This window comes from Mustelus asterias, unplaced genomic scaffold, assembly GCF_964213995.1.
Source record: "Mustelus asterias unplaced genomic scaffold, sMusAst1.hap1.1 HAP1_SCAFFOLD_772, whole genome shotgun sequence".
In the NCBI taxonomy this organism is placed as follows: Eukaryota; Metazoa; Chordata; class Chondrichthyes; order Carcharhiniformes; family Triakidae; genus Mustelus; species Mustelus asterias.
Window position 1 is genome coordinate 73,652 of NW_027590719.1, and position 19,184 is coordinate 92,835.

Consider the following 19,184-nt stretch of genomic DNA (forward strand, 5'->3'; position numbering starts at 1 on the left):
TGAAGGACGTGAGCTCCAAGCTTAGTTTGAGAATTAGAAAATAAATTTGGGAATAACAATCTGATGTTGGTGTCAGGGGCCGTTATGTTGTCAGACTCTTGTTTTTTAAAAAATCCCAGCCGGTTTACTCTTCTTTTTACCAACTTTTACCATAGAAAGCATCCTTTCGGGTTGTATCAGTGCTCTGCCCAAGACCACAAGAAACTACAAAGGGTCGTGAATGAAACCCAGTCCATCACGCAAACCAGCCTCCCATCCATTGACTCTGTCTACACTTCCCGCTGCCTCAGCAAAGCAGCCAGCATAATCAAGGACCCCGGACGTACTCTCTTCCGCCTTCTTCGAGGGCAGCACGGGTGGCACAGTGGTTAGCACTGCTGCCTCACAGTGCCAGGGACCCAGGTTCAATTCCTGGCTCTGGTCACTGTCTGTATGGCGTTCTCCCCGTGTCTGCATGGGTTTCCTTCGGGTGCTCTGGTTTCCTCCCACAGTCCAAAGATGTGCCGGTTAGGTTGATTGGCCACGCTAAATTGCCCCTTTGTGTCGGGTGGATTAACAGGGTCAATATATGGGTTGGGTGGGATTGTGGTCAGTGCAGACTCAACGGGCCGAATGGCCTCCTTCTGAGTCTCTCAGAGTACTCTTCCCTCGGCCTTTGGGGGGGATTCGCAGTAACTCAGCTGCTGCCCTCGGGTTATGTTACCGGATCAATAATCCTGGAAAAATATCAGCTCACGTTCCAGCCCCCGGCAGTTTGATTCTGAGGCAAAACAACCCTGGGAACAGGCAGGTTTAAGCAACAAAATGAAAGATTGAAGGGAGATGTAGAGGAAGGAATTCCAAAATTGAGGGCCCAAGCGACTGGAAATGCAGCTGCTAAGGTTGGAGCGACCAGGCTTTGGAGAAGCGCAGATATCTCGGAGGCTTTTAGGGATGGAGGGGATTACAGAGGTCGGGAGGGTTCGGGTCGAATCTTCTGGAAAGTTATAGAATCATAAAAGTACATAGAATCATACAATCCTCTCTACAATCGTGCAGAAGGAGGCTATTCGGCCCATCGAGTCTGCACCGACTACAATCCTACCCAGGCCTTATCCCCATAACCCCATACATTTACCCAAACTAATCCCCCTGACTCTAAGAGACAATTTAGCATGGCCAATCCTGCATATCTTTGGATTGTGGGAGGAAACCCATGCAGACACGGGGAGAGCGTACAGACTCCACACAGACAGTGACCCAAGCCAGGAACTGAACCCGGGTCCCTGGCGCTGTGAGGCAGCAGTGCTAACCCACTGTGCTACTGTACTGCCCCACATTGAAACATTTTTGAGGACAATAGACACATGTGCACCCTTTCGTCTGTCGTAACAACTCTCGAGATCAACCATCGCAAGAAGTGTGCCCTGAAGAATATCTTCAGAGACTATGGGGATAGATCCTACAATCGGAACAGACCTGGCCATTTCAGTCTAAACTGGGTAGTATCTATTTTCAGTTAAATAATTAGAATTAATGATCAATTAAGAGATTTTTATTCATTCGTGGGACATGGGCGTCACTGGCTGGGTCAGCATTTATTGCCCATCCCTAGTTGTCTGAGGGCAGTTGAGAGTCCAACCACATTGCTGTGGCTCTGGAGTCACATGTGGGCCAGACCAGGTAAGGACAGCAGATTTCCTTCCCTAAACGACATTCGTGGAACGGATGGGTTTTTCCGACAATCATCAGTCGATTCTTAATTCCGGATATTTTTTTATTGAATTCAAATTCCACCATCTGCCGTGGCGGGCTTCGAACCCAGGTCCCCAGAACATTATCTGAGTCTCTGGATTAATAGTCTTGCGATAATGCCACTAGCCATCGCCTCCCCGAGTTACAGTTCAGTAAAAAAGTCAAGGTGTTGCAACTGTTGTAAGTTTGAGTTGGTAGCTGAAGAATTAAATAAATGGAGATTGTTAAGAGCATTAAGCGTCGCCTCCAGCTCTTGTTTGCCACATTAAACTGGAATGCTTGAAAGAGTTTAAATTAGTAACCGACCATTAAGAGGTAGAGAGGGGACAGGCCTTGGAGGGGTTTGGAAGGGAAAGGGTGGTGCCAGCTTCTCACCATTTCCATTCGGATGTAGCTCTTTGCCATTCTTGTACCAGGCAATGTCACCGACGGGGTAGCCATCCTTAGCGATACACTTCCCAATCTGCAGAGAAGAGACACAAAATTGAAGCCAAGCCCAATTAAAACATCAAACGGACACACTTTGGGGCCCACAGAATCCATACAGTGCAGAAGGAGGCCATTCAGCCCATCGGGTCTGCACCGATCACAATCCCAACCGGTCCTATCCCCATAACCCCATGCATTTACCCTAGCGAGTCCCCTGACACGAAGGGGCAATTTATCATGGCCAATCCACCTAACCCGCACAACTTTGGAGTGTGGGAGGAAACCGGAGCACCCGGAGGAAACCCACGCAGACACGGGGAGAACGTGCCGACTCCGCACAGACAGTGACCCAAGCCGGGATTCGAACACGACTCCCTGGCGCTGTGAGGCAGCAGCGCTAACCACTGTGCCACCGTGCCGCCCTTTTCCTTCTCGGTGGCAGACGTGACAGGCTTGGAAGGCGCAATCGAAGGAACTTTGGTGAGTTGTGGCAGTGCATCTTGTGTGTAATACACTCTGCGCCGAGGTAGATGGGCCAGATGTTTGACTTTAAAGGAAAGTACATTTGGGTGATGTAATGGGTGATCAATAATCCGTTATTGCCTATTTCTCCACCTCAAGTTGAATTGTATCCCTCATTCGTAGGCATTGTTCACCAGTGACCTCTGCACAGGAATGCTTATTTATTCATTGGACATGGGCATTGCTGGCTGGGCCAGGATTTATTGCCCACCCCTAATTGCCCTTGAACTGAATGACTTGCTCAGCCATTTCAGAGTCAGCTACACTGAGTGTCGGCCAGACCAGGTAAAGATGGCAGATTTCCCTCCCTAAACGGGCATTCGTGAACCAGATGTGTTTTTAATGACAATTGGCATGGTTTCAAAGTCATAGGGCGGCATGGTGGCACAGTGGTTAGCACTATTGCCTCACAGCGCCAGGGACCCAGGTTCAATTCCAGTCTCGGGTCACTGTTTGTGCGGAGTCTACATATTCTCCCCGTGTCTGCGTGGGTTTCCTCCGGGTGCTCTGGTTTCCTCCAACAGTCCAAAGATGTGTAGGTTAGGGGGCTTGGCCATTTTAAATTGTCCCTTAGTGTCAAAAAATGTGTAGGTTGGATGGATTGGCTGTGGTAAATTGCCCCTTAGTATCCAAAGATGTGTAGGTTCGGTGGATTGGCCATGCTAAATTGCGCCTTGGTGTCCAACGATGTGTAGGTTAGATGGGTTGGCCATGCTAAGTTGCCCCTTGGTATCCAAAGATGATAGGTTAGATGGATTGGCCATGCTAGATTGCCCCTTGGTGTCCAAAGATGTGTAGGTTAGGTGGATTAGCCATAGTAAATTGCTCCTTAGTTTAAAAAATGTGCAGGTTAGATGGATTGGCTGTGGTAAATGCACAAGGTTACGAGGATAGGGCGGGGTGGTGAGCCTGGGTGGTGAGTCAGAGGGTTAGTGCAGACGTGATGGGCCAAATGGCCTCCTTCTGCCCTGCAGGGATTATACGACTCTATGATTAATCGTTCGACTTTTGATAACAGATTTTTTAAAAATTCAATTAAAATTTCACCATCCACCATGGTGGGATTTGAACCTGGGTCCCCAGAGGATTACTCTGGATTACCCGTCGAGTGACAATACCACCAGGCCACTGCCTCCTGGCGCGATCATCCAGTTTGCACTCAATTGGCAAGTGGCACCGCCATCAGTAGGTGGCTCTGGTCTACATTAACATGACTGGCTGTCCCTTTCAGAGCTATCAATCTCTGGGATTTTGGCATCGTGGTATTGTCGCTGGAGTAGCAATCCAGAGACCCAGGGTAATAGGAGGGGTATATCCCCAGGATAGTCCGCCAGTGACCTCTGCACAGGTCTGCTTATCCCATGGCAGATGGTGAAATTTGAATTTAATAAAAATCTGGAATTAAGAATCTACTGATGACCATGAAACCATGGTCCATTGTCGGAAAAATTCATCTGGTTCACTAATGTCCATTAGAATCATAGAATCCCGACAGTGCAGAAGGAGACCATTCAGCCCATCAAACCTGCACTGACAACAATCCCACCCAGGCCCTATCCCTGTAACCTCAGACATTTACCCTGCTAATCACCGCCCCCCCCCCCCGACACTAAGGCGCAATTTAGCATGGCCGATCCATCTAATCCGCACATCTTTCAGACTGTGGGAGGAAACCGGAGCACCCGGAGGAAACTCACGCAGACATGGGGAGAACATGCAAACTCCACACAGACAGTGACCCGAGCCGGGAATTGAACCCGGGTCCCTGGCGCTGTGAGGCAGCAGTGCTAACCACTGTGCCATTGGAAGGAAATTTGCCGTCTTTACCTGGACTGGCCTACATGTGACTCCAGACCCAAGCTCTCTTAAATACCCTCAGGGATGGGTAATAAATAGTGGCCCACATTCCATGAACGAACAGAAAAATACTTTATCAATTCATCTACAATTGACACAGAGATGATGAGGGTTAATGCAAGGGTCACTGAGGATGATGGGGACAGGGGCTGGGTGGGATTGTGGTCAGCGCAGGCTGGATGGGCTGAATGGCCTCTTTCTGCACTAGAATTTCTATAATTCTATGAAAACCACTCATCCTCGATTCCACCCAAGCATTGCCACACCTATATCATATCAAAACATTCTTATATCCCAATATATTCTTTTCTCTGACAGAAATCTTCCGAATTTGCCTTTGAATGAAGCAACTCTGACATAATCTGCTGTCTCCCCCAGGGACCCTTTCTCAAATTCCTTCCCTTTTCCAAAGAGATGCTCCCCCCTCCCCCCGCCGCCCCCCCGCCCCCCAGCCCCCCCGACCCCCGACCCCCATCGTAATGACACGGGAGCAAAATGGCTATGTCTGACTTGGGGTGGGAGTTCACCATTGCAAATAGAATCCCAAACCAGTTTAGTTTATTCATTAGTGTCACAAGTAGGCTTACATTAACTCTGCAATGAAGTTACCGTGAAAATCCCATAGCCGCCACACTCCGGCGCCTACGTAGGGCAGCACGGTGGCACAGTGGTTAGCACTGCTGCCTCACAGCGCCAGAGATCCGGGTTCAATTCCTGGCTTGGGTCACTGTCTGTGCGGAGTCTGCATGTTCTCCCCGTCTCTGCGTGGGTTTCCTCCAGGAGCTCCGGTTTCCTCCCACGGTCCGAAAGACGTGCTGGTTAGGTGGATTGGCCATGCTAAATTCTCCCTCAGTGTACCCAAACAGGCGTCGGAGTGTGGCGACTAGGGGATTTTCACAGTAACTTCAGTGTTAATGTGAGCCTACTTAAGATAGCAGGAGGAGGTCATTCAGCCCTTCGAGTTTGCCCCGCCATTCATCACGATGATGGCTGATCGTCCAACTCAATAGCCTAATCCTGCTTTCTCCCCATAACCTTTGATCCCATTTGCCCCAAGTGCTATATCCAGCCCCCTCTTGAATACATTCAATGTGGCTCGAATAAATAAACTTTCAACTTTAAACTGTTCGGGTACACTGAGGGGGAATTTAGCATGGCCAATGCACTAACCAGCACGCCTTTGGAGTGTGGGAGGAAACCGGAGCACCCGGAGGAAACCCACGCAGACACAGGGAGAACATGCAGACTCCGCACAGACAGTGATCCAAGCTGAGGATCGAACCTGGGTCCCTGCCGCTGCGAAGCAGCAGTGCTAACCACTGTGCCATCGACCAGCCGCCAGTGCAAACATCATACCTCAGGAAGTATTCCAGCTGTAGATATTAGGCCATTTCCTATTAGCTCAGGTTTGGCTGGTCGCTCTGAAAGTAAACATAGTTTCGTTAGTTTTGACAGCACACAGTGTGTCACAGTTATTCATATCACTTCCACAAGTCTACAATACCTTAAAGATTAAACTATGTCCCCGGAGTCCCAGTACCACAAGGGGAGACATCCTCCCAGCACCCACCCTTTAGAGAATAGCTTCTTCCCTGCTGCCATCAAACTTTTGAATGGACCGACCTTGCATTAAGCTGATCTTTCTCTACACCCTGGCTATGACTGTAACACTACATTCTGCACTCTCTCCTTTCCTTCTCTATGAACGGTATGCTTTGTCCGTATAGTGCGCAAGAAACAATACTTTTCACTGTATGTTAATACATGTGACAATAATAAATCAAATCAAATCAAACCTGGATCTAATATGTTTCAATAAACTCACCTGATTCTTCTAAACTCCAGCCGGTACAGGCCCAGTCTGCGCAAACTCTTCTCAGGAGTCTGTCAAGTGACCTTCTCTGAACTACTTCGAATGAAAGCAAACAAGGAGACCAAAACTGTACTCGATACTTAGTCTAAAGATGTGCAGGTCAGGTGGATTAGCCATTGTAAATGCGTGGGATCATGGCGAATGAGGTGGGTGGGCCTGAGTAAGATTCGATGGGCCGAATGGCCCCCTTCTGCTCTATAGAGATTGTGTGGTTCTGTGTGGTCTCACCAATGCTACTGGACAACCGGGATGAGGGGGTTATCTCATGGGCGGCACGGTGGCACAGTGGTCAGCGCTGCTGCCTCACAGCAACAGGGACCCGGGTTCGATTCCCAGCTCGGGTCACTGTCTGTGCGGAGTCTGCACGCTCTCCCCGTGTCTGCGGGGGTTTCCTCTGGGTCCTCTGGTTTCCTCCCACAGTCTGAAAGACGTGCTGGTTAGGATGCATTGGCCATTCAAGTGCAAAGAAGGATGTTGCCCGGTCTCGAGGGTGTTGGCTATGAGGAGATGTTGGATAAACTTGGATTGTTTTCACTGGAAAATCGGAGGCTGAGGGGAGACCTGATAGAGGTCTACAAAATTATGAGAGGCATCGACAGGGTGGATGGTCAGAGGCTTTTTTTCAGGGTGGAAATGTCAATTACAAGGGGGCACAGGTTCAAGGTGAGAAGGGGAATGTTTAAGGGAGATGTTTTTGATGCAGGGAGTGGTGGGTGCCTGGAGCGCGCTGCCAGAGAAGCAGGCACACTAGCAGCGTTCAAGGCCTATCTCGATGGACTCATGAAGGGGAGGCAAACAGAGGGATAGAAGCCATGTATCAGGTTGATGGGCCGAAGGGTCAGTTCGTGCATAGTTTTGTTCTTTATCATAGAATCATAGAAGCCCTACAGTACAGAAGGAGGCCATTTGGCTCATTAAGTTTGTACCGACCACAATCCCTCCCAGGCCCTATTCCCGCAAACTCATTTATCCTAGCTAATCCCCCTGACACTAAAGGTCAATTTATCACGGCCAATCAACCTAACCAGCACGTCTTTCGGACTGTGGGAGGAAACCGGAGCACCCGGAGGAAACCCACGCAGACACGGGGAGAGCGTGCAAACTCCACACAGACAGTGACCTGAGACTGGAATCGAACCCGGGTCCCTGGTGCTGAGAGCCAGCAACGCTAACCATTGTGCTGCCCTCTTGTCTTTAATGATCTGGCCCTTAAGCCCCATCCACCTGCTTTGGTTTTGTAACAGTTTGCCAGCCCTGTCTAACAGTCATACTCGAAGCGCTCCCCGGATAGGGGATCAGTTCTTAAAGATCGGCTGACGCTTGGTGCTGTTATGTCGAGCGGGGCGGGGCCTAGGAAGAACTTACTGAAAACCGAGACACTGATCACGGAGACCTCCGCCAACCCGTTCCTCGTCACTTGACACTTGAACAGCCCCTCGTCCTCGACGGTCACGGATTGGACCCTCAGCGTCCAGTTCCCCAGCATCTCAAAATGACCTCCCTCCGCCAGTGCCTCGACCCCCGTTGCCACGCCGATCGGCTCCCACTGCTCCGCGGAGCTAGTTCTCTGGTGGAAAAAATACACAAGCAAAGGACAGGTGAGGATGGCTGAGGGCCCTTGCATCGAGGCAGTGATTTTCTTTGGGGGGGCAGGGTGGGTGCTCAAAAGATCGCTGTATATCAAAGCAACAACAGCTCGCATTTATATAGCACCCTTAACATGGCAAGATCTCCCCCAGATGCTTCACATGGGAGGGGAGCAGGTGGGTGGGGGGGTGGTGGTGCTGTTATCCAACAAATTATCCACTGGGGGGCGGCAGGGTGGCACAGTGGTTAGCACTGCCGCCTCACAGTGCCAGGGACCTGGGTTCGAGTCCAACCTCGAGTCACTGTCTGTGCAGAGTCTGCATGTTCTCCCCATGTCTGCGTGGGTCTCCTCCGGGTGCTCCTTCCCACACTCCAAAGATATGCGGGTTAGGTGGATTGGCCATGCTAAATTGCCCCTTAGTGTCAGGGGGACTATCAGGGTAAATATGTGGGCTTACGGGGATAGGGCCTGGGTGGGAGCCGATGGGCTGAATGGCCTCCTTCTGCACTGTAGGAATTCTACGATTCTATGATAACGGCAGAATCTCATTGTGTTAGACTCAGAACACTACCAGTGACCACGAGCTAACAGCCAGAAGAACCGACAAAGGCACTTACCAGAAACCATTGTGTGACCTCTGTATTATTTAGATGAGGCACAGGACAGGGAAGCTGCAGTTCCTCACCATATATGGCAGAGATCTTTTGGGGTGCTAAAGTCCCATCTTCTGTTGGAAAATAAAACATTATGTCAAACATGTCAAGTTTAAGTTCTATTCGCAGTCCATGGACTTCGAGTTTTTGATTGTGTTTAATGTTTTTAGCGTGTGTCTGAGTGTCACTAGTGGAGATATGGCACTGAGTTACGGTGTCGGGAGAGCCTTGGTACAGACCCACAGAGCACAGGCCACCATGAAGGCCTTGTGTCTGTGTAACATCCCACCGTGCCCTCTGCTTCCCATTGATGAAAGATGCCTATTGTTCAGTGACTCCGAATTGCTCCCCCCAAAGTGACTGTCCACGGTGGCATGCTGATGAGCACTGCTGCCTCACAGCGCCAGGGACATGGGTTCAATTCCTGGCTTGGGTCACCGTCTGTGCAGAGTCTGCCCATTGGCTGTGCGGGTTTCCTCCCGGTGCTCCGGTTTCCTCCCACAGTCCGAAAGACGTGCTGGTTAGGGTGCATTGGCCGTGCTAAATTCTCCCTCAGTGTACCCGAACAGGCGCCGGAGTGTGGTGACTAGGGGATCTTCACAGTAACTTCATAAGGGCAGCATGGTGGCACAGTGGTTAGCACTGCTGCCTCACAGCACCAGAGACCCGGGTTCAATTCTGGCCTCGGGTCACTGTCTGTGTGGAGTCAAATGTTTTCAACTGAAAAAAAAGTTTTGGCGATAAGGTTTAGTACTTCAGATTGGGCGCTGCATGTTTTAGTCGGTCATTTGACCATCTGATTTTGATCTGATTTGATTTATTATTGTCACATGTATTAGTGAACAGTGAAAAGTATTGTTTCTTGCGTGCTATACAAACAAAACATACCGTTCATAGAGAAGGTAAGGAGAGAGTGCAGAATGTAGTGTTACAGTCATAGCTAGGGTGTAGAGAAAGATCAACTTATTGCAAGGTAGGTCTATTCAAAACTCTGACAGCAGCAGGGAAGAAGCTGTCCTTGAGTGGGTTGTACATGACCTTAGACTTTTGTATCTTTTTCCCAATGGAAGAAGGTGGAAGGGAGAAGGTCCGGGGTGCGTGGGGTCCTTGATTATGCTGGCTGCTTTGCCGAGGCAGTGGGAAGTGTAGACAGAGTCAATGGATGGGAGGCTGGTTTGCGTGATGGATTGGGCTACATTCACAATGTTTTGTAGTTTCTTGCGGTCTTGGGCAGAGCAGGAGCCATTCCAAGCTGTGATACAACCAGAAAGAATGCTTTCTGTTGTGCATCTGTAAAAATTGGTGAGGGTCATAACTGATATGCCAAATTTTTCTTCGTCTTCTGAGAAAGTAAAAGCTTGGTGGGCTTTCTTAACTATAGCATCGGTGTGGATGGACCAGGACAGATTGTTGGTGATCTGGACACCTAAAACCTTGAAGCTCTCAACCCTTTCTACTTCGTCCCCATTGGTGTAGACAGGGGCATGTTCTCCATTATGCTTCCTGAAGTCGATGACAATCTCCTTCGTTTTGTTGATATTGAGATTGGAGAAAGGACCTGTCTGTGCCACATGAGACTCCTGATCAGCCCTCTGATCTCCTGCCTCCTCTGTTCCTTCACACAGTGGAAAGCTCAGTCATGGCCATTGTTAGCCTCTGAGCATCGCACTCCAGAAGCCTGGCAGTGCCCAACACCACTCACTGACTGCCAAGCTCACTGCCGGCCCAGTTGAAGACAGCATCGTGTTAGCCACACAATTTGGTATGGCTCCTGCTCTGCCTAAGACCGCGAGGAACTACAAAGTAAAGTAAAGTAAAGTTTATTTACTTATGTCCCAAGTAAGGCTGACATTAACACTGCAATGAAGTTACTGTGAAATTCTCCCAGAGTCGTGAACGAAGCCCAGCCCATCACGCAAACCAGCCTCCCATCCATTGACTCTGTCTACACTTCCCGCTGCCTCGGCAAAGCAGCCAGCGTAATTAGGGACCCCACGCACCCCGGACATTCTCTCTTCCACCTTCTTCCTTCGGGAAAAAGACACAAAAGACTGAGGTCACGTACCAACCGACACAAGAACAGCTCCTTCCCTGCTGCTGTCAGACTTTTGAATGGACCTACCTCGCATTAAATTGATCTTTCTCTGCACCCGAGCTATGACTGTAACACTACATTCTGCACTCTCTCCTTTCATGTGGCTACTCATCGAAAGATGTGCGAATTAGGTGGATTGGCCGTGCTAAATTGCCCCTTAGTGTCAGGGGGCCTAGCGAGGGTGAATGCATGGGGTTATGGGGATAGGGCCTGGGTGGGATTGTGGTCGGTGCAGACTCGATGGGCCAAATGTACTGTAGGGATTCTATGATTCTTTCCTTCTCTATGAATGGTATGCTTTGTCTGTATCGCGCATAAGAAACAATACTTTTCACTGCATACTGATACATGTGACAATAACAAATCAAATTAAATCAAATGAAAGAGTGATTGGCGAGGGAACTGGGCATGTTCGGTGGAGGTGAGTCAGAGAAAGAGTGATACCCCGTGTCCCTTGCCCCTGACGTGCAGTCAAGCAGCAGATCAGGTTACTGCTCCCTGCAAGTCTACTGGAACTGAGACAAAAGGTGCAGTGTAAGCTTTCCAGATAGTTCCTGAAGAGTTTCGTTCTGCGGTGTAGGAGGACAGCTGCTGGGAGATATCAGCGCACAATCTGAGCCTTGTCGTGAGAGTTCGCCTGTTCCAATTTCTCCCACAAGGTTGATTAAAGCAGATTGTCCCTGACTCAATCCCAGCCCCTCTCGGTTATGCAACGAGAGGCAGACAGGCGCCACGTTTACCGCACCGCGGGCTGTGGGTGGGGGTGGTACATCGTGTTTACTCCGCACTTACTGATTCCCATCTCGTCGCCATCCAGTTATCTGTGAAAAGCAAGCACGGAAACGTCTCCCTACTGCTGTTAACCCAAAAAAGGCCAACACGCAGGAGATGGTGACATGATGGGTGGCACTTTGATTAGCACTGCTGCCTCACCGTGCCAGGGACCCGGGTTCAATTCCTGCCTCCGGTCACTGTCTGCGTGAAATCATAGAATCCCTACAGTGCAGAAGGAGGCCATTCGGCCCATCGGGTCAGCACCGACCACAATCCCACCCAGGCCCTATCCCCGTAAAACCACATATTTACCCTGCTAATCTACCTGGCACTCGGGGCAATCAACCTAACCCGTACATCTTTGATATGTGGGAGGAAACCGGAGCACCCGGAGGAAACCCACGTAGACACGGGGAGAATGTGCAAACTCCACACAGACAGTGACCCGAGCCGGGAATCGAACCCGTATCCCTGACGCTGTGAGGCAGCAGTGCTAACCACCGTGCTACCATGGAGTCCGCACATTCTCCCCGTGTCTGCGTGGGTTTCCTCCGGGTGCTCCGGTTTCCTCCCACAGCCCGAAGATGTGCGGGTTAGGTGGATTGGCCGTGCTAAATTACCCCTTAGTGTCAGGTGGATTAGTAGGGTAAATGCATGGGGTTACGGGGATAGGAGCTGGGTGGGGTTGTTGTCGGAGCAGATTCGATGGGCCAAATGGCCTCCCTCTGCACTGGAGGGATTGTAAGATTCTGTGATGATGATATCACTGGGCTTGTAAACAAGAGGCCCGAGGCAGGGGGAGGTGATGGCCTAGTGGTATTATAACTACACCATCAATCCAGAAACGCAGCTAATATTCCGGGGACCTGTGTTCGAAACCCGCCACGGCAGATGGTGGAATTTGAATTCAATAAAAACAATCTGGAATTACGAATCTACTGATGACCATGAAACCATTGTCGATTGTTGTAAAACTCCATCTGGTTCACTAATGTCCTTTAGAGAGGGGAATCTGCCGTCCTTACCGGGTCTGCCCTGCATGTGACTGATCCCCAGAACTGATTTGATTTGATATATTATTGTCACATGTATTAGTAGACAGTGAAAAGTATTGTTTCTAGTGCACTATACAGACAAAGCATACCATACACACCCTCAGTACTGATCCTCTGACAGTGCGGCACTCCCTCAGTACTGACCCTCTGACAGTGCGGCACTCCCTCAGCACTGACCCTCTGACAGTGCGGCACTCCCTCAGCACTGACCCTCTGACAGTGCAGCACTCCCTCAGCACTGACCCTCTGACAGTGCAGCACTCCCTCAGTACTGACCCTCTGACAGTGCGGCACTCCCTCGGCACTGACCCTCTGACAGTGCGGCACTCCCTCAGCACTGACCCTCTGACAGTGCAGCACTCCCTCAGCACTGACCCTCTGACAGTGCGGCACTCCCTCGGTACTGACCCTCTGACATTGCGGCACTCCCTCAGCACTGACCCTCTGACAGTGCAGCACTCCCTCAGCACTGACCCTCTGACAGTGCGGCACTCCCTCGGTACTGACCCTCTGACATTGCGGCACTCCCTCAGCACTGACCCTCTGACAGTGCGGCACTCCCTCAGCACTGACTGTCTGACAGTGCGGCACTCCCTCAGTACTGACCCTCTGACAGTGCGGCACTCCCTCAGTACTGACCCTCTGACAGTGCAGCGCTCCCTCAGTACTGACCCTCTGACAGTGCAGCGCTCCCTCAGTACTGACCCTCTGACAGTGCAGCACTCCCTCAGTACTGACCCTCTGACAGTGCAGCGCTCCCTCAGTACTGACCCTCTGACAGTGCAGCACTCCCTCAGTACTGACCCCCTGACAGTGCGGCACTCCCTCAGCACTGACCCTCTGACAGTGCGGCACTCCCTCAGTACTGACCCTCTGACAGTGCGGCACTCCCTCAGCACTGACCCTCTGACAGTGCGGCACTCCCTCAGCACTGACCCTCTGACAGTGCAGCACTCCCTCAGCACTGACCCTCTGACAGTGCGGCACTCCCTCGGTACTGACCCTCTGACATTGCGGCACTCCCTCAGCACTGACCCTCTGACAGTGCGGCACTCCCTCAGCACTGACTGTCTGACAGTGCGGCACTCCCTCAGTACTGACCCTCTGACAGTGCGGCACTCCCTCAGTACTGACCCTCTGACAGTGCAGCGCTCCCTCAGTACTGACCCTCTGACAGTGCAGCACTCCCTCAGTACTGACCCTCTGACAGTGCAGCACTCCCTCAGTACTGACCCTCTGACAGTGCAGCGCTCCCTCAGTACTGACCCTCTGACAGTGCAGCACTCCCTCAGTACTGACCCTCTGACAGTGCAGCACTCCCTCAGCACTGACCCTCTGACAGTGCAGCACTCGCTCAGCACTGACCCTCTGACAGTGCAGCACTCCCTCAGCACTGACCCTCTGACAGTGCAGCACTCCCTCAGCACTGACCCTCTGACAGTGCAGCACTCCCTCAGCACTGACCCTCTGACAGTGCAGCACTCGCTCAGCACTGACCCTCTGACAGTGCAGCACTACCTCAGCACTGACCCTCTGACAGTGCAGCACTCCCTCAGCACTGACCCTCTGACAGTGCAGCACTCCCTCAGCACTGACCCTCTGACAGTGCAGCACTCCCTCAGCACTGACCCTCTGACAGTGCAGCACTCCCTCAGCACTGACCCTCTGACAGTGCGGCACTCCCTCAGTACTGACCCTCTGACAGTGCAGTGCTCCTCCTGCACTGCGTTGGTGATTACCCTCCAACGTCACGTCACATCAGTTAAAAGAAGTAGAACCCTTCAGGCAAATTATTTGAACCGTAGCGTTGTTAGGTATTGACAAGGTTAAATGTGTCGCAATCTTTCTCCGAAGGGCTTTCCAAAAAAAAACCCCCCTGGGTGAGAGAGGGGAGGAAACTCAGAATTCTAACCACGACTGAAATCCTGACACTAATCCGTGACACCCTAACCAACTCTGACCCTATCCTGAACTCTCACCGTATCGATTACCAGAACTTGAATTCGACCCCTGGCCTCAACTCAAACATATTCCTAATTGTATCCTGTAACATAACCCAAACCTCCATCACAACAGAACACCCACTCGAACCCTATCGCAAACCCGAATTCAAAATGTGAACACGAACCTTATCCTAAACCGCACCATAACACAAACATTAACAGTATCTCTCACCCTCTCCCTTACCCTCAGGCTAATCGTAATTCTAACGTCAGCCATGACCTGAACCTTAACCCTGAACCCAGTTCCCAACTCTAACCTTAACCTTGTTCCCAATTCATAGAATCCCATAGAACAGAATCCCTACAGTGCAGAAGGAGGCCATTCGGCCCATAGAGTCTGCACTGACTCTCTGAAAGAGCCTCCTACCCAGACCCTATCCCCATAACCCTATGTATTTACCTCATTGATCCCCTGCACATCTTTGGACACCAAGGGACAACTTACCATGGTTAATCCATCAAACCTGCACATCTTTGGACACTAAGGGGCAATTTAGCATAACCAATCCACCTATCCTCCACATCTTTGGACATAAAGGGGCAATTTAGCATGGCCAATCCACCTCACCTACACATCTTTGGACACTAAGGGGCAATTTAGCATGGCCAATCCACCTAACCTGCACATCTTGGGACACTAAGGGGCAATTTAGCATGGCCAATCTACCTAACCTGCATATCTTGGGACACTAAGGGACAATTTAGCATGGCCAAACCACCTAACCTGCACATCTTTGGACACGAAGGGGCAATTTAGCATGGCCAATCCACCTAACCTACACATCTTTGGACTGTGGTAGGAAACCGGAGCACCTGGAGGAAACCCACGCAGACATCGGGGAGAAGGTGCAAACTCCACACAGACAACCACCTGAGGCTGGAATCGAACCCGAGTCCCTGGCGCTGTGAGGCAGCAGTGCTAACCACTGTGCCACAGTGCCCGATCCTATCATTAACTCCAGCCGTATCCCTAACCTTAATGCCAACTTTAAGCTGAACCATAACTTAAACCGAACTCGAATCGTAATCCTCATCTGAGTCTCATTCGTTCCCTAACCCTAACCATGTCCCGAACCCTGATTCTGCCCCTATCCCTGTACCTGACCCTGAATCCTCGATGCTTCAGAACCCCGGAATAATGAAGGTGAACTTGGGGATGCATTGGGAGTACGTACCTTGGAGGTAGACAACATGGGAACAGACTGAGAGAAGGAGGGTACAGGTCAGAGCAGAAGCTGGAGCCATGCTGAGCTGAGACTGAGAAACTGAAGACGTGTTTACTCAGTATTGCTGGTCGCAGCTCCAGGACAGGAGAACCTCTCCTCTCGACTGGGGAACTCCTACAAGCTGCAGCGATAGGCAGTGGAGCTCCAGTTAAACGTTAACCCTTTCCTGGCTGCCTCACTTGCTGACTCAATCCTCTCCACCTCCCAGCTCTTTCTGGAGCATGTCGTTAAAGAATTTTAAAAATACTTTAGCATTTGGAGCGCCATATGATAACAAGCTTTGAGGGCCTGAATATCTCCTTCCTTCCCTCCTTACTTCTCTTCCCTTCTCTCCAAGGTCAGGTGAAATCTCTTCCCTTGGAGGGCGGTGAGTTTTATGGAACTCTCTTCCAGCCCGGTGGCACAGTGGTTAGCATTGCTGCCTCACAGCGCCAGGGACCCGAGTTCAATTCCAGCCTCGGGTGACTGCCTGTGTGGAGTTTGCACATTCTCCCCGTGTCTGTGCGGGTTTCCTCCCGGTGTTCCGGTTTCCTCCCACAGTCCAAGAATGTGCTGGTTAGGTGGATTGGCCATGCTAAATTACCCCGTGGTGTCAGGGGGATTAGTAGGGTAAATTCATGGGGCTATGGGGATAGGGCCTGTGTGAAATTGTGGTCAGTGCAGACTTGATGGGCCGAATGGCCTCCTTCTGCACTGTAGGGATTCTATGAAATCATGGATTTAATTTATTATTGTCACATATATTGGGACATAGTGAAAAGTATTGTTTCTATTATTTATTTATTAGTGTCACAAGTAGGTTTACATTAACACTGCAATGAAGTTACTATGAAAATCCCCGAGTTGCCACACTCCAGCGCCTGTTCGGGTACACTGAGGGAGAATTTAGCATGACCAATGCACCCTAACCAGCACGTCCTTCGGACTGTGGTTGGAAACTGGAGCACCCGGAGGAAACCCACGCAGACACGGGGAGAACGTGCAGACTCCACAAGACAGTGACCCAAACCGGGAATCGAAACCGGGACCCTGGCGCTGTGAGGCGGTAGTGCTAACCACTGTACCACTATGCCGCTTGCGCGCTATATAAATAAAGCATACCGTTCATAGAGTACATAGCGGAGAAGGAAAGAAGGTGCAGAATGTCGTGTTACAGTCATAGCTACAGTGTAGAGTAAGATCAACTTAATATAAGGTCGGTCCATTCAAAAGTCTGACAGCAGCAGGGAAGAAGCTGTTCTTGAGTCAGTTGGTACGTGACCTTGGACTTTTGTATCTTTTTCCCGACGGAAGAAACTGGAAGAGAGAGTGTCCGGGGTAAATGGAGTCCTTGATTATGTGGTTGCTTTGCCGAGGCAGTGGGAAGTATAGACAGAGTCAATGGATGGGAGGCTGGTTTGCGTGATGGACTGGACTACATTCACCACCCAAATGGGCATTTTACATCCTTCCGGACTGAACATTGAGTTCAACAACTTCAGAGCCTGAACTCCCTCTTCCACCTTCACCCCATTTCCATTTACTTTGTTTCATTTCTTCTTCTTGTTTCATTCATCCACCTTTATCACTTTTTATTCTTACTTTTCTTTTGGCACTTCTGAAATCTCGCTCACCCCTTGTCTCAAACCCCCCCCCCTTCCCCCCTCTCCCACCACGACCAGGGCCAACTGCCACATTCCTCAGGTAGTCCCATAACAATCTGTACCTCTGTTCTGCCATTCACACATCATTTAATGACCGCTATTAGCACCTTTCTCAGCCTTTATCATCACCATTTACATTCTTTTTGTCCAATCACAGCCCCCACTCCCCCACCCTCATGGTATAAACCTTGTCCGATTTTCCTTCTCATCAGCTCTGACAAAGGGTCACCCAGACACAAAACGTTGGCTCTATTCTCTCTCCACAGATGCTGTCAGACCTGCTGGGATTTTCCAGCATTTTCTGACTTTGTTTCACGATCCTTTGTGGTTACTTGCGGTCTTGGGCAGAGCAGGAGCCATACCAAGTTCTGATACATCCAGAAAGAATGCTTTCTATGGGTGCATCTGTTAAAATTAGTGAGAGTCGTAACTGCATGCCAAATTTCCTTAGCTTCCTGAGAAAGTAGAGGCTTTGGTGGGCTTTCTTAACTATAGTGTCAGCATGGGGGGACCAGGGCAGGTTGTTGGTGATCTGGACACCTAGAAACTTGAAACTTTCAAACATTTCCACTTGTGTTATTGGTTGTACCATTGGTTTCACTCTCCGCTGGAATCCCCTCCCTCAACCTCTCCACCTCAATTCCCTCCTTTCGGACACATCTGACATTTCCGATGAAGCCTTTGTTCGCCTGCGCCAATACTTCCTTGTGTTGTTCAGCGTCTGATATGGTTGAGTGCTCCCATTAAGTTCTTTGGGGCATTCTATGAGGTTAAAGGTGCTATTTATATATATATAGAGTGAGGTTGCGACTTTATGAGAACTATCTCTTGGTAGAGAAAATTTACAATATTACAGGAGGGCCTTTGAAGCTTCATACAGACTTTATTGTCAAACTTTTTTCATAGAATAGAATCACTCCAGTACAGAGGAGGCCATTCAGCCCATCGAGTTTGCGCCGACAACAATCCCACCCAGGCCCTATCCGCGTAACCCCACATATTTACCCTGCTAATCCCCTGACACTAATTGGCTCAGATCCCTCTACACCTTTCCCATCTATGTATCTGTCCAAATGTTTTTCAAATGTTGTAATTTGAAAAGACCTGGGCTATTCACCTTATCTATGCCCCTTACGATTTTATAACCCTCTGTAAGATCACCCCTGATTAGCAATTTAGCATGGCCAATCCACCTAACCTGCACATCTTTGGAGGTGTCCTACAGTGCAGAAGGAGGCCATTTGGCCCATCGAGTCTGCACCCACCACACTCCCACCCAGGCCCTATTCCCATAACCCCACGTATTTACCCTGCTAATTCCCCGACACTGGCCATGCTAAATTGCCCCTTAGTGTCCAAAGATGTGCAGGCTAGGTTGATTGGCCATGTTAAATTGTCCCTTAATCAACCTAACCTGCACATCTTTGGACACTAAGGGGCAATTTAGCATGTCCAATCCACCTAACCTACACATCTTTTGGACACTAAGGGGAAATTTAGCATGGCCAATCCACCTAACCTACACATCGTTTGGACACTAAGGGGAAATTTAGCATGGCCAATCCACCTAACCTACACATCTTTGGAGTGGAGGAGGAAACCGGAGCACCCGGAGGAAACCCACGCAGACACGGGGAGAACGTGCAAACTCCACACAGACAGTGACCTGAGGCTGGAATCGAATCCGGGTCCCTGGCGCTGTGAGGCAGCAGTGCTAACCACTGTGCCACCA

The 19,184-nt window shown here is 50.3% G+C and overlaps 1 protein-coding gene across 2 annotated transcripts in view; it reads right to left on the bottom strand.

The window, feature by feature from the left end:
• LOC144487396 (CD166 antigen-like) overlaps window positions 1–15,914 on the bottom strand; it is a 40,232-nt gene extending 24,318 nt beyond the window's left edge. The window contains exons 1-5 of one of the 2 annotated variants that reach the window (XR_013496404.1): window positions 15,759–15,908; window positions 8,621–8,730; window positions 7,781–7,982; window positions 5,899–5,963; window positions 2,110–2,197 (exon numbers count right to left, since the gene is read on the bottom strand). Coding sequence is in view for 1 of the 2 variants with exons in the window: in XM_078205485.1 (XP_078061611.1) it covers window positions 2,110–2,197; window positions 5,899–5,963; window positions 7,781–7,982; window positions 8,621–8,730; window positions 15,759–15,828 (535 nt within the window). In the remaining variant the exon portion in view is untranslated. Of the gene's footprint in view, window positions 1–2,109; window positions 2,198–5,898; window positions 5,964–7,780; window positions 7,983–8,620; window positions 8,731–15,758 lie in introns of both variants that reach the window. The other variant, XM_078205485.1, reaches the window with a different exon arrangement.
• Window positions 15,915–19,184: the final 3,270 nt, after the last annotated feature.